Source organism: Otolemur garnettii, unplaced genomic scaffold (genome assembly GCF_000181295.1).
Source record: "Otolemur garnettii isolate 467f Iridium unplaced genomic scaffold, OtoGar3 scaffold00191, whole genome shotgun sequence".
Taxonomy (NCBI): Eukaryota; Metazoa; Chordata; class Mammalia; order Primates; family Galagidae; genus Otolemur; species Otolemur garnettii.
Window position 1 is genome coordinate 2584471 of NW_003852586.1, and position 15136 is coordinate 2599606.

Sequence of the window (15136 nt, forward strand, 5' to 3'; positions counted from 1 at the left end):
GGGACAGGACTTGACATTGGGGGGGCATCAGTGAGAGTGGGACAGGACTTGACATTGGGGGGGCAACAACAAGAGTGGGGCAGGACTCAACTTGGGGGGCACTACTGAGAATGAGACCAGACTTGACATGGGGGCAGCAGTGGGAATGGGTCAGGACTCAACTCCAGGGCAGCAGTGAGAATGGGGCAGGACTGGACTCAGGGGGCAGCAGTGAGAGTGGGGCAAGGCTTGACTCAGGGTCAGCTCAGTTCTGCTTATTATCTGAAGCAAATAAAAATTAGTTTCTTAACAGTTCCTTGAAATTATAAAAGAAAGAACCTGAAGAGTTGCTAGCAAGCAAGGAACTAAAAAATTAGAATTTAAACATACTAATTAAGTAATTATACACAATTAATTGTATCAATTATAAGAACTCTTTTTCCCATAAATTTATCAACTGCAAATTTTCTTACCAAAGGACTATTTCAGGAGACTATTCCTGATAGCTGAGGAGAAATATAGTCTCAATTTTTTTTTTGAGAATAAAGTTAAGCGTCATAAATCTTACCCTTTAATTTTCTGCAGAAATAAAGACCCAAGTCAGTGGATTGCTACTTTTGGTACAACTATCACACCACCTGCAGTGAAAAGAAGTGTGGGGAAAATTATTGTTCATGAAAACTACCACAGAGAGACCAACGAAAATGACATTGCTTTGGCTCAGCTGACCACCCGGGTTGAGTTTTCAAATATAGTCCAGAGAGTTTGCCTCCCAGATCCCTCTACAAACTTGCCACCTAAAACAAGTGTATTTGTCACAGGATTTGGGTCCATTGTAGATGACGGTGAGTAGTATCAACCTGATTTTCTTTCCTTTTTTTTTTTAAATTAATTAATTATTTTTATTAAATCATAGCTGTGTGCATTAATACTGTCATGGGGTACTGTGTGCTGTTTTTATATACAATTTGAAATATTTTCATCAAACTAGTTAACATAGCCTTCATGTCATTTTCTTAGTTATTGTGTTAAGACATTTATATTCTACATTTAGAAAGATTCACATGTCCCTCAACCTGATTTTCTTAGCACAAAAATGGCTTAAGATGCAGCTAATTGTTTTAGGAAATTCCTCTTTAGCTTTTCAAAAAAGTAATGGTGATGTTTCCAAGGTGTGTGGCCCTGGGTAGGACAAGGAGCTGTGGGCTCAGAGTGAAAGAACACAGGTCTCTAAGTTCGCAACTAGACTCTGCAGGTGACAGGAGGAGAAACAAAGTGTGTGTGTCCGGGGGAGTGGCAGCGGTGGCAATGCCAGGAGTAAGTGGGGACACTTTGTGGCCTCCGGGATGTCCATGCTTCTGGTCAGCATGTACTTTAAATCACAGTCCTCATGACAGCTGTTTCTGTATTTCAATCCTCTTTCAATTTATGAGAACTTTTAATGGACATAAACATGAGAATGGGTTGTGAATGTTCTGAGAATTTTCATCTTGGTTAGTTAATAGAATCTGTATTTTTTTCCTTCATCTTACCTCCTGACATGTTAAGAGACATCAAGTCTAAGAATTTTTTTTTGGCCAGGGCCGAGTTTGAACCCGCCACCTCCGGTATATGGGGCCAGCGCCCTACTCCTTTGAGCCACAGATGCTGCCACAAGTCTACAAATTTTTAAGCAGAAGAGCCAAATTTAAGATTTTTATGTTACTATCTCACTCTGCTCTAAAGAGAGAAATTAACAGAATGTTTCAAAGTGAGAAATAAGAGACACTTAGGGTTCTGTCAAGGATATCCCCAGTAAGCTAGATGTGCTAACACGTATCTTCATCTACTTACTTTCTTTTGACAAAATTCTATTACATGAAAATCTTGCCAAATGCCCCATGCATGTCCAACTTGGTTTTGTGAGAGGTTCTTGAAAGTCTCTATTCATCCTCTTTCCCTACTGCTTGCTCTGGGCCACTAACCACAGCTTCACCAAAAGCCCTGAGCTCTTTCCTGTGTCCCATGGACAATCCCTGTCCCCCCACCCTGCTCTGGGCTGGCATCAGACCTCTGGCATACGCCAGGCAGGCATTTCACCTCTGTGCTGTGACACCCCTGAGCAACACACTGGCGGGGGGTGGGGGGCAGTGTCCATGTAGCCGTAGCTTTGAGTAGCTTTGGGAATATCAGTGAACTTCTGGGGGCCCTGGAAAACACAGCAGTTGGATAGCAGTTCAGTGTTCTGAACCCTGTGAGAATCAAATAAAAACTATAGACCTCTCCTTATGGAAAATAAATGTGCATACGTGTGTATAATATTTCATGTATAGTTTTAAGGTTTCCAATAGCCTTGAAAGAGCCACAAATATTACTGGGTGTGCATATTATATGGTTCCTTGCAAGTAGACATTTATGACAAAGAAAATAAAATTAGGTGATAACTAATGTTAATAAAAGAATCTTGGGCTCTTGCTCCTAGGAAAATAAGAGCATATCTTCCATGTCTTAGATTCTGCTGTTGGAAAAACATTCCATGTGTTTATTTATTTGTTTCTTTGTATAATAGGACCCACACAAAACAAACTTCGCCAAGCCCAGGTGGAAATCATAAGCACTGATGTGTGTAATAGAAAGGACGTGTATGACGGCCTCATCACTCCAGGAATGTTGTGTGCGGGATTCATGGAAGGAAAAGTAGATGCATGTAAGGTTAGTCCAAAGTCAAGGCCAAAATATTGAGAGAAAAGTGCTTTTTTTTTTTTTTTTTTGAGAGAGAATCTCACTTTGTCACCCTTCTAGAGTGCTGTGGTGTCATAGTTCACAGCAACCTCAGACTCTTGGGCTTAAGCAATTTTCTTGCTTCAGCCTCCCAAGTAGTTGGACTGCAGGTACCTACCGCAACACCTGGTTTTTTTTTTTTTTTGGTGTTTTTGTCATTTTTGTTTGGCAGGCCCCAGCTAGGTTTGAACCCACCATCCCTGGTGCATGTGGCCAGCACCCTAACCACTGAGATATGGGTGCTGAGATGAAAGGAAAGTTTCTGTTCACTATTCTAAGCTTCTCATCTATTTTACCTGGGAGGGGAGGAAATGGCATCTATTTGACCAAGAAGCTAAGTTTATTTAATAATTAAAACAACACAAAATACTGTATTGAGTGTTTAGTATGTGCCAAGCTGAAATCTGACAACCTTTTAAACATTATTTATTTAACATATTGACATAAGAGCACTGTTATAATTGCACCTATTTTACAAATTAGAAGATTAAAATCCATTGTTTCCTATTTTTGGTTTACAAAATTATTTTTATGCTCTATTGTTATTTTTTAAAATAAAAGCAAAAGACAGAGGAAACTCTCCTCTGAAGGCTACACCCCTTGTCTTCATCACCATTTTATACATATTGCATTTCACCTCAGCAAAAATCCTGAGGGTGCTAAACTACAAATACTCCATGTGAATGTTAACCTTGCTAAGAAAACAAAAGCAATGCATTTTAAAATTTAGCACCAACTTCTAACTCACTTGAGAGAATGGCAACCTGCTCTACTTACAGTCTGGCTGTGTGTTCTGGGTACCAATTTCCCTTTTATTTTCTATGCAAGATGGGTAATTACAATGACCCATCTACTGAATTAGAGTCAACAATTTCAAACATGTACTTGTTTTCATTGCAGGGTGACTCTGGTGGGCCTCTGGTCTATGACAACCATGACATTTGGTACATTGTAGGCATCGTAAGTTGGGGACAATCATGTGCTCTTCCTAAGAAACCTGGAGTCTACACGAAGGTGACTAAATACCGAGACTGGATCACCTCAAAAACAGGCATCTAGGGTGGACCGTCCAGGGGTCGTCTGCGGCACCTGGAATTGGGGCTCCTGCACACTATTTATTAATTATGCTCATGTGGTTGGGATAAATGCTCTGCTGGATGTCAAGAAACCCTTCGGACCCAGCCAAACCTAGTGCCATGAGATGGCCTTCATATACAGATGACCAAACTTCCTCTCATCCCTGAGGGAAGAAAGAACAGAGAATCACAGTACCAGTTCCTCACCCACCAAGGAAACTGCTGTGGCACTCCCTGGTGAGGCAAGACCTTGACAGCACTTTCCCTGCATGGATGACAAGAGCATCACGTTCTACAGGATATGAAGAGCTGCCAGGGCTGCCAAAATCTAACCTCAGGGATGCCTGGAGTCCCAGGGATGCTGCCTGTGAAAATCTCAGAGCAATGTTTCCCGAGGATTCAGGGCTTCACGTTCTAGAGCTGATACGTGGACATTTAATGGCCAGGACAGAGAAGGTGGCACTCCGACATTCACAATGTGACATGGGCTTATAGCTAGCAACACAGAGCATTATGATTATCCACAAGAACTGACATTAGAAAAATGTTTAAGTGTATCTACATTTGCTGTCAACACTGTACTACACATGCAAGCACTGGCCTCAGGAAGCAGGTTCTAAGAAGTACTTCTCTGTTTTTTTTCTTCAGCAACATTGTGCCAGTCAGACATAAATTGCATTCATCCAGGAGACAGAAAAGGAAGACTCTTGGAAGCACTTTTACATGAGTATAAGGAGGATAAAAAGGGTGTGAAGGTTGGCAGAGCCAGCTTCAGATGATTACCAACAGGACAACCACTCTAATTTTTGGTGGAGTGAGCTGTCCAATTACTTATTTAGAGACATTTACCTCAGCATATGGTAACTAGCACTTTTAAAAGTCCTCAACTTTCTGAGAGGTCAAATTTCTAAAGGTTGGAGAGCTGATTTGTATAAAACCCTTGGGACAGTGCCTGACATATACTAGACACTAAATAAATATTTTCTATATGGGAATCAATGCTTCAGCAAGTTTTAGGGTCCACAAAGTCAGCCAGGCACAGTGACTCACATCTGTAATCCCAGCACTCTGGGAGGCCAAGGCAGGAGAATCGCTTGAGCTCAGAAATTCAAGACCAGCCTAAGCAACAGTGAGACCTCATCTCTACTAAAAATAGAAAAACTAGTCCAGTATTGTAGCAGGTGCCTGTAGTCCCAGGTACTTAGGAGGCTGAGGCAGGAGGGTCACCTGAACCCAGGAGTCTGAGGTTGCTATGAGCTATGATACCATAGCACTCTACCCAGGGAACAGAATGAGACTCTGTCTCAAAAAAAGAAAAAAAGGTCAACAAGTTCAATTTTGTCAAAACAGTGTATGAATTGGGGTTTAAATACAGCCCAAAGCCTGGTGGTGGCATGGTGGTAGGAACTCCATCACCGTTTCTTGCACAAGCTGTGCGTTTTGTGCCAGTTACTCAGCATCTCAGCATTAGCTCTTCCATCACTGCCCTGAGAATCAACATGGTCCCACCTCGCGTGGTTGCTTTGAGGCTCAAACGCAAGTACCAGGCATGCGGCCACATCTGCACTGAGGGCCTCTCAGGATGGACTAGCTGCTGTTGGTCTCTGTTAAAGTGCTTTGGACCCAGTAACACTTACTATACTTTTAAAACATTGCCCCTTACTTCTTTAAAGCCATGTAATTGGTTTCAAAATTCTTTGAATTACATTGTAGAAAACAATTTAGGTGAACTACTAGAATTTCAATGTCACTTTTCTGTCCCATTAATGTGTTTTGAGCTGTGTGCTTGCAGACAAGCAGGCACAGCCTGGCGTGGCCATCGGTCACTGTGGTGGTGACTGCAGAGACGCTCGCAACGCTGGCCACCACACCTCACATGTGAGGCCTGTGATTGTTGCTCTGATTTATCCACGAAGAATCTGGCCCATCCATTTCTTTAGTGATGGAGTTTAATTTACATGTATGTGAGTTTGTATGTAACATATGTATATAAGATAAACAAAATTAAAGAACTACCTGCTATTATTTATATCTCACCAAAATACCATAAACACACATGGGTCATCCATACACACTTCTCTTTTAAAAAGGAAACATCATCAAATTTCTGAGTTGATGACTAGTAGTAACTAATAACACCAGGAATAAAAAAACAGAGTAAAAACTTAAATTAAGGAAGTGTATCCTTCCTTAAACTAACTTCAACTCCTACAGCTTGAATCTGCACAGAAGTATCTGAAGCATTCTGAGAATACTTAGTATGTTAGAGGTGGCCCTGATGATGATGAGCTTTCTACTATCAAACATCTCCTTCAATAGATACAGGAAAGCAAATCTAGTTACCAAGAAGAAACCTTGTTCCTCTATGTAAGTCCTGTACCAGTCAATATATGCTTTTGTGTGATTTTATTTGTTTCATGAGACTGTGATGCCTTTTTGTAAGTATCTGTGAAACTATGTATACTGATTTAAATATTTCAATGCTTAATTCTATTCAATTCAATGACATTTTAACACAAATAAGACAAATACAAAAGGCTGTAACTAAACCTAACAACGAGAAAAGTGGATTTTTAACAGAATTTATACATCTTATTCAGTTTTTTCTGACCTATTGAGTGTTTCACAGAAATTCTGTAATACTTTTTACCTGCTATTTACCATCTGCCAAATGGGGCATTCAGCTGTCTACCTCATGGCATTGTGAGGCTTTCCAGACAAGTAATGATAAAGTTGAAAACTCAAAGGATGTTTAAAACTTGGCCTCCAAAATGAAAAGTATATTATTGAGAACCAAAATAAGTATAAGTGATGCTGGAAATGCATTAAGATTGTAAAAATGTTTGCTTTTTTTTTTTTTTTAACAGTATTGACATTGTTATTACATTGTGAATTTTGTAAATATATTTGTGGTTAAAAACAAAAATAAAAAAAATCCAAGTTTTGCCTACTGTGTAGTGACGCTATAATAATGTTCACTTCTTTTCTTTAGAAAAATCCTACAATTTATCTGACTCATTTAAAAAAAACAAGTCAAATCTATTAGGCTGATGATAAGTAACACAGGACACAGCCCCTGTGGAATCATAAGGGAATTTGGTGCCATGAAAACTAAAGGGTTAGTATATGATGCCAGAACAAGGCTGGGCCTACATTTTTGCCACTAGTTAGCCATCTCTTAATGAAATCTGCATGATTCATAAGAATAACAACAAAATTATATTAATAGGAATCTACCCTTTCCGCTGAACAAACGTATTTCTTTGTTAATATGTTTGTTGGACAGAGAGGGGAAAGTGTGAGGCCTTCTTTCATGCAATCATGGAAATGAAAGATCAATTTATTACAGATGCTTGAAATTTATACTAGAATCACAGCTGTTACAGCAAGGAAGCCCTAAGAATATGTATCAGGTTACAGTGAGTCACAGCTAGTGGGGGACAAGTCCAGGTGCCCAGTGTCCAGTCTGGTCTCTTCTCCTCTGCTGTAACCTGATCTATGCAGGCTCACTGGTCAGTAATGTTGCAGACCTAGAAATCACTGAAGTTAAAATGACTATTGCCACATCAGTTTCCCCTTGCCACATTTAAAAAATGTAAGGAAGGTTAAACCCACATGGCATTTGGCAAAGTATATGTTTATACCAAACCAGTTTTACCATTAAGACAACTCACCCAAAACTATATTCAACTATTTTTAAGGAAATGAAGAATGAGTTTAGTGTAGAAAAGTCTGCTAAGCTGGTTAAACACTCGGTGGAAAGTTTGCTTCCTAAATTCACTCCTTATGCCACCCTTTTCTCATCCTCCACACTAAATAGACGAAATAATGTAAAGCCTTAATATGGTGTAAATAAAAAAATCCATCCCATATTTTAAGATGAGAAGCAGCAAAAGATTTTGAACCTTATTGAGGCACAAAATATTTGTTTTTCTCTTTGCCCTTTTTAATGCCTTAGTAGAGCATATTTTATAAATAAAGCTATAGAAGTCCACTGCCATGCAGAAATCTTAAAAAGTTTTGATTAAGCTAATTTTGTAAATGCTTACAGTGAATGTTCTTTTACGGTTCCAATATTTTCCTTGCTTTAAAGTTTTAACTATAACTAATAAGAAATAAGAAAATGCAATCATTCCACACGATTAAAAAAGAAGAAACACGTCTTTGGCCTACTGTCTTCAAGCTGACAAATGGAACATTGACCCATCTTCCCTATAATGCTCTGGTGAGGCTTTCTTGCAGAATAGTAAAGTCAAAAAGTCTGAGAATGTTTAAAACCTGCTCAAAAAGTACAAAGTAGATTGTTATAAATGGATCTTGACACAGGAAATGCAACACATTTGTTAAAATTGTAAAGAAGTTTTTCAAGAGCGATGGCATTATGATAATGTTATTTTGTTATTTTGCAGATATTGCTGTTTGGGTGAAATTGTATTTAACATTTTCTCATGAGAAACATACAAGACAGCTTATGTGGTTCATATTAATTTATTGAGAAAAGAAAAATAGCAGCCAAATTAAATTAACTGCTATTAACTTGATGGCTCTAAGAATAAATATAATCCAGCTTTATTTTATCTAAAGAGTATTTTACTAGAACATGACCAAGGGCTCTGTAATCAACCTACTTGGAACATTTTTAATGCTCTTATAGAGCTAAGAGTGGAGAACACCAAAAGCAGTCCTGAGTCAGCCCCTCACCAAGCACATTTCAGTTGGCCTATCAGTCCCCCGTGCAGGGGATGCTGACGCCTGAGCCTGTCCGGGGAGACATAGAGAATTGTGTCATGCTGAAGTCTGTCAGTTTGCCACCACCAGAGTGCTGTGTGTGGAGTCCAGCAGATGGGTTCCTGTCCCTTGAACCCCCTCCCAACCTCCCCTTCTTCCCTCGGAGGTTTCTAGCATTCACTCCCCCCTTTCTGACTATACCCCTCCTTAGTTCCTGCTTACAGGTGAGAACGAGGCTTGTTTCTCTATTCCTGAGATACTTAGGATAATGGTGTCCAGTTCCATTTGAGTTGCAGCAAAAGACATTATTTCACTTCATTTTATGGCTGAGTAGGATTCCATGGACTCCTATATGAGGTCTGACAATTAAGTTTGTGAACTTGTCCTATAAAAAGTGCTACACACCTCATTGTTGATTACCACTATGGTCATCTTCAAGGTCCTCCCCTTGGGAAGCTGTGCAGTGACACCAGTGCCTAGTCCACCCTTCAAAGCAATTTCGGAACTCTTTCTGGACTGACCATCAGAGCTATCATACTGCACACTAAAACATGGAACAACAATCGTGAACACCCCTCAGCAAGACACCACCACACGTCCACAGGAACACAGCTGTTGACACTGATGTACCAAGGTTAGGAAAACTCACCGAGTTGTTTGTGCAGTTGATGGGCATTTGTGTGGTTCCATATTTTCACAGATGGGAATAGTGCTGTGATAAACGTTTGGGTGCAGGTATCTTTCTGACAAAATGACGTCTTTTCCTCTGGGTAGGTACACAGCAGTGGGGTTGTGGGACTGAATGGTGGGCCTGCCATTAGCCTGTGAGGATGTCACACTACTCTCCAGAGAGGTGTGCTGGTTCACATCCCCACCAACTGTGTATGAGAGTTCCCATTTCACTGCAACTGCACCAGCATCTACTCTTTTTCACTTTTTAGTGGCCATTCTGACAGGAGTAAGGTGCTGTCTCATTGTGGCTTTAATTTGCATTACCCCCAAAATTAGTGATATTGAGCACGTGTTCATGTTTGCTGCCCATTTGTCTGTCTCCTTTTTGAGAAAAATCAGTTCATATATTTTTGCCACTTTTCAATGGGGTTATTTGCTTTTAATATGGTTTTTATACATCTTTTTATATACAAAAATTAATCCAAGAGAGATGAAATACTTGAATATAAGGTATGAAACCATAAACATTTAGGAAAATCTCTTCTTGACATAAGCTGAGGCAAAGAGTTTGTGACTGAGACCAACGACAAATACAGCAGCTACAAAAATAAATAAATAAGATTTAGTTAAACTAAAAAAGCTTCTGCACAGCAAAGAAAGGAATCAACAGAGTAAACAGTAACCTATAAAATGGAAGAAAATACTCCCCAGTTATCATCTGGTAAAGGACTAATTTCCAGATTCTACAAAGAACTCAAACAAAACAGCAAGAATAAAACCAACAACCCTATCAAAAAAATAGGCAAAAGATATGAACAGAATTTTTTTCAAAGGGATACAGAAAAATGGCCAACAAACATATGAAAAGAATGACATCACTAATCAATAAAACCACAGTGAAACCACCTTACCCGTGACAGAAATAACCACTACAAAGTCAAAAATCGAAAGATGCTGGTGTGGTTGCAGTGAAAGAGATGTGCTTACACACTGTTGGTGAGACTGCCAATTAGTGCAATCACTGTCAAAAACAGTCTTCAAAGAGCTAAAAGTAGACCCACCATTCACTCCACCATCCCACTACGGAGTTTCTACCCAGAGGAAAAGATCTCGCTTATCAAAACGCACCTTCCCTTGAACGTTCATTGCAGCCCCGTTCACATCTGCGAAGATGTGGAATCCACCTGAGTGCCTGTCAGTTCGTGAGTGGATAAAGGAAAAGTGGTCTGTATGTACATGCGGCCTCTACTTAGCCACAGAAAGAATGAAATGAGTCATTTGCAGCAACACGGATAGAACTGGAGACCATTATCCTAAACGAAGGATCTCAGCAATGGAAAAATGCACACACGTTCTCACTAGCAAGTGAGCTCTAAATGAAGGGTGCACAGGGTTCCAGAAGATCCAAAGGGCACCAGAAGCTGAGCAAAGAGAGAACAAGGGGGTGAGGGCCCCAGACTCAGAGGGAGGATGAAGGGTTGAGGGCCCTAGACTTGGGGGGAGGAAACGGGGTTGAGGGCCCCAGACTGGGGCCGGGGAGGACAAGAGGTTGAGGGCTCCAGACTCAGCGGGAGGACAAAGGGTCCAGGGCCCCGGACTTGGGGGGAGGACGAAGGGTTGAGGGTATCTAGGGCTGCTGTCATAGTTATCGGCACAACAAGCCTTGTCCTGGCAGTGGCCGCCCTGAAACCACCACTGTGCAAAGTGTCCATACATCAGAAACATCTGTGCCCCCTTGGCGTTTTGAAATTTATTTTTATTTATTTATTATTTGTACCAGCACTGACTGCGGGCACAGCCAGCTCCTGAAAGGCAAACCCCAACTCTAAAGGCATCACGGGCTGCCTGGGTTTTGGACTCAATACTGTTTTTCACTTAATTTTAATTACCCGGAACCAGGAAATTCGCACTTCCTTCAGGAGACTTACCGAGAGATTCTTCCCCTCAGTCCACACTATTGGTTGAAGTTCACCCTTCCCAACTTGTTAAACTAGTTTCTTTAAATCCTTAAGTATTCTGACTTTAGTCAGCGCACAAGTCTGAGACAAGGACCAAGACACTCCTCATTTGACCAGAAACGGGGAGCAGCAGGGAGGTGGAGGAGTTTGCTCTCAGCAGAGTGATGTATCAGTAAGTTTAATTTTGTTTCATTTTGAAAGATTCATTTCCTACTTGTGGGTTCCAATGCAAATTGGAGATTATTCTGATTTGGGAGTCTAATCATTTTTTCTCTTTACTTTTGTTGGAGAATGTAACAACAGATTAAGGTTAACACTTTTTATTTTAGGAAACCAGGCTAATAATTTTATTTGATATTTGAATAGTTTCACACATTGAATATTAATTGGAAAGCTGAATGTGAGGATGAGGTAGTCACAGCGACAGGAAGGGCAGGCAAAGAGCCTGAGGCGGTTGTGTAAGTCTGGAGAAGCAGGGTGGGGTGGGATGGAAGTACTTCTCATCCCCAGTCCAGAGCTGAGTGTCCCTTGCAATCCTTCTGAATTATTCATTTAATTGGCACATGGAAAAGAGATAAAATACCCCAGTTGTGTAGGAAAATCATAGTTTAATCCTCATTCTACAGCTGAGCCTCAAAAAATAAATATGAATTTTAATATCCTTTAAAAATATTTTTCCTTTTAAGATAAAAACATTGAAGAGCAATGTAAAACCCATTTGTGCATAAGAATATAAAAAAGAGAATAAATAAGTGAGCATTTTTGTATATGAACAGATTTGAAGGAAGTTTATGGGAAATAAATCTTGAATGCTTTGTAGCCCTCACTTTCCTGTCTGGTCTATTCTACATTTTTCTACATTTTTGACATTATTGAAGATTAATTCTCCATCTATAAATACAAGGTCAATTAGTAAAAATTGTTCAAGATAAGGAAGGAATTACAAGTATCTTTTCTAGTGCTGTTTATCTAGAGTTGAACTTTATACTGGTAATAAATGGATATCTGTACATATAAAATTCAGTTAAACAGAGGGATTTCTAGACCCCAATCCCTACAATAGATTTAAGGCTTTGCAGCCGTGCGGGATGTTCCCTTCACAGCTGCTCACTCACAGCCACAAATGAAGGTTGAGGTTATTGAAAGACAAAACAAAGTAAAACACACAGAAAAACTTTTCACATGCAATTTATCTTATTTATAGGATTTATACACGATAAGATTTACTTTTTAAATGGATGATATAGAAACAGGATAATAATTATTAGAATATTATTTCTCCTTAAAGGAATCTCCAATCTGAAAGAGAAAAGTTAGTGACTCTATACCAATGAAAAATCAAATTAATCCACTTTTTCTTCGATAACTTTAACAGCCATGTGTTTATTCAGATAGTATATGGGCTAGGCACCATTCTTGGCATCGGGGGCACAGCAGTGAAAAACGTACAGGGTGAATTTCTTTTAGGGCTATATGAATGGCAGTTAGGCACCATTAGCTGGTTAAAAACAAAATAAATACACCAGAAAGCTAAATAGACAGAAGAACATGTCATAAAAGAAGAGAGACAGGAAAACTAGAGTAAAATGAAACCCGGGGGATGTAAAATATGTGCATCTGAACTGTTGTCCAGAGAAATGTGTTGAGCTTCCGCATTCTGGTTACCTTCCTTTGTCAAGATTTTTAAAGTTAGCCTACAGGTCCAAAATCTTTGAAAATTGCCTAGTACCATTCTCTATTCAGTGCTCTATACATATTTACAACACCAGAGTTTGGTTTTCCTTGGCTTGTGGCTCTGAGGGTGAGAGGGTCGGTGGGAGGTGCTGACACACTCTGTGCTCTTCCTGCTGATCAGCTCTCAGGGGGGTTCTCAGAATTGCGCAGAGGTCTTTATTTGTTCGTTTCTGTGCCCTGTGAGTGATCTGAAGAAAATGTATTTTTCCTTTGTTGTGCGCACTAGTGCCTAGCAGAATGCTTGCACGTACATGTTAGTTGGACTGTTTGATTGTTCTTCACATTTATTTGGAACCAACTAAATTCCAACCAGCAACCCACCAGCTCCTGGCCATTAAGTTCTGCTCTGACTAACGTGGGATTCATGCCATCTTTAGAGACTTCTTTTTCAGAGAAATATTTTGTTTGCTTTTCTAGTAAGCTACTCTATATTTAAATACAGTGATAAAAATAAGTGTAGCTGCATTTATAGTATGTAGTCCTGATTTTTTTCTACAAATGAATAACTATGACATAGATTCCTTAGATTACCTCATTCCTAAAAAGAGGCTTTGAGTAACTTTGCTTTTCTGTTTGCCTCACACAAAAATTGCAGAGCTGTGCTTCACTCAGTTACTTGTCTCCTTAGAGCTGAGGGTGTCTCCCACTTGGACTATTAAAAGCAAATTTTGACTTTTATAAGAGTAAGCATAGAAAGACTTCATCAAATGAAAACAGGCGCAAAAAACAAGGGCTGGTGACTATAGTCTAGAAACCAAATTTGTCACTTGAATGAGACACTCCCTCGATCTTCTGCAATGGTGTTTTGGGAAGCCAGGCAACCCCAAAACTGAACAGGAGTAGTTACTATCTCTGACGGACCATAATCCCAAGTTAAAAAATTCAATTAAAGCTTTATCAGAACATATACATACAAACATACATGTACACACATGTGCATGCCTGTATACATGGAAGCATATGCGTTCATATTTTCTTTTAAAATAATATATATTTTAAATAAGATGAAAAAAACACAAACGTATTTTTATTAATCCATTGTTATATATTTTTATAGGAAAATGTCCTGACAATCTTTTTAAAATTTTTTTATTAAATATAAACACATAGATCATGTATATATTAATTCATATATCTGGGGTACAAGTGCTGACTTCATATAGAATTATGAATGCTTACATTGCACTGGTTAATATATATCTCATCTCATTTACTTAATTATTGTGTGGACATTTATACTCTATACTTAATAGATCCAACATGTACCCTTGCAATAAACACCATAGGTGTGATCCCACCATTCACCCTCCCTTGATTTGACCTCCCCCCTCCCCTGCAATCCTTCCCTCCTCTCTTCTTCATCCTGGGCCATAGTTGTAATCTATTCTTCATATGAAAGTGTGAGTGATTGTAAATTGGTTTCATAATAGTACTGAGTAGATTTGATATTTTTCTTCCATTCTTGAGATACTTTACTAAGTAGGATATGTTCCAGCTCCATCCATGTAAACATAAAAGAGGAGGTAAAGTCTCCATCTTTTTAAAGGCTGCATAGTATTCCATGGTATACATATACCACAATCAATTAGTCCATTCATGGGGCAGTGGGCACTTGAGCTTCTTCTGTGACCTAACTATTATGAATTGAGCTTCAATGAACAATCTGGTACAAATATCTTTGTTATAAAGTGATTTTTGGTCTTTTGTATATACACGGAGTAGAGGAATTACAGGATCAAATATCAGGTCTACTTTTAGATCCCTGAGTATTCTCCATACTTCTTTTTTTTTTTTTTTTTAAGAGACAGAGTCTCACTTTTTGTCACCCTTGGTAGAGTGCTATGGCATCACAGCTCACAGCAAGCTCCAGCTCTTGGGCTTAGCCAATTCTCTTGCCTCAGCCTCCTGAGTAACTGAGACTACAGGTACCCACCACAACTCCTGGCTATTTTTTTGTTGCAGTTTGGCTAGAGCTGAGTTCAAACCCACCACCCTCAGTATAGAGGGCCAGTGCCCTACTCACTGAGCCACAGGCACTGCCCATATTCTCCACACTTCTTTCCGAAAGGGATGTACTGGCTTGCAGAAGTGTTCCCTTTTCTCCACATCCATGCCAACATCTGTAGTTTTGGGATTTTGTTATTTGAGCCACTCTTATTGGAGTTAGATGATATCTCAAAGTGGTTTTGATTTGCCTTTCTCTGATGATTAAAGATGATTAGCATTTTT

The 15136-nt window shown here is 39.5% G+C and overlaps 1 protein-coding gene across 1 annotated transcript in view; it reads left to right on the forward strand.

The window, feature by feature from the left end:
* Positions 1–3798, forward strand: part of TMPRSS11F (transmembrane protease, serine 11F) — a 74280-nt gene extending 70482 nt beyond the window's left edge. The window contains exons 8-10 of the mRNA XM_012812140.1: positions 565–824; positions 2528–2670; positions 3640–3798. Coding sequence (XP_012667594.1) covers positions 565–824; positions 2528–2670; positions 3640–3798 — 562 coding nt within the window. The remainder of the gene's footprint in view (positions 1–564; positions 825–2527; positions 2671–3639) is intronic.
* Positions 3799–15136: the final 11338 nt, after the last annotated feature.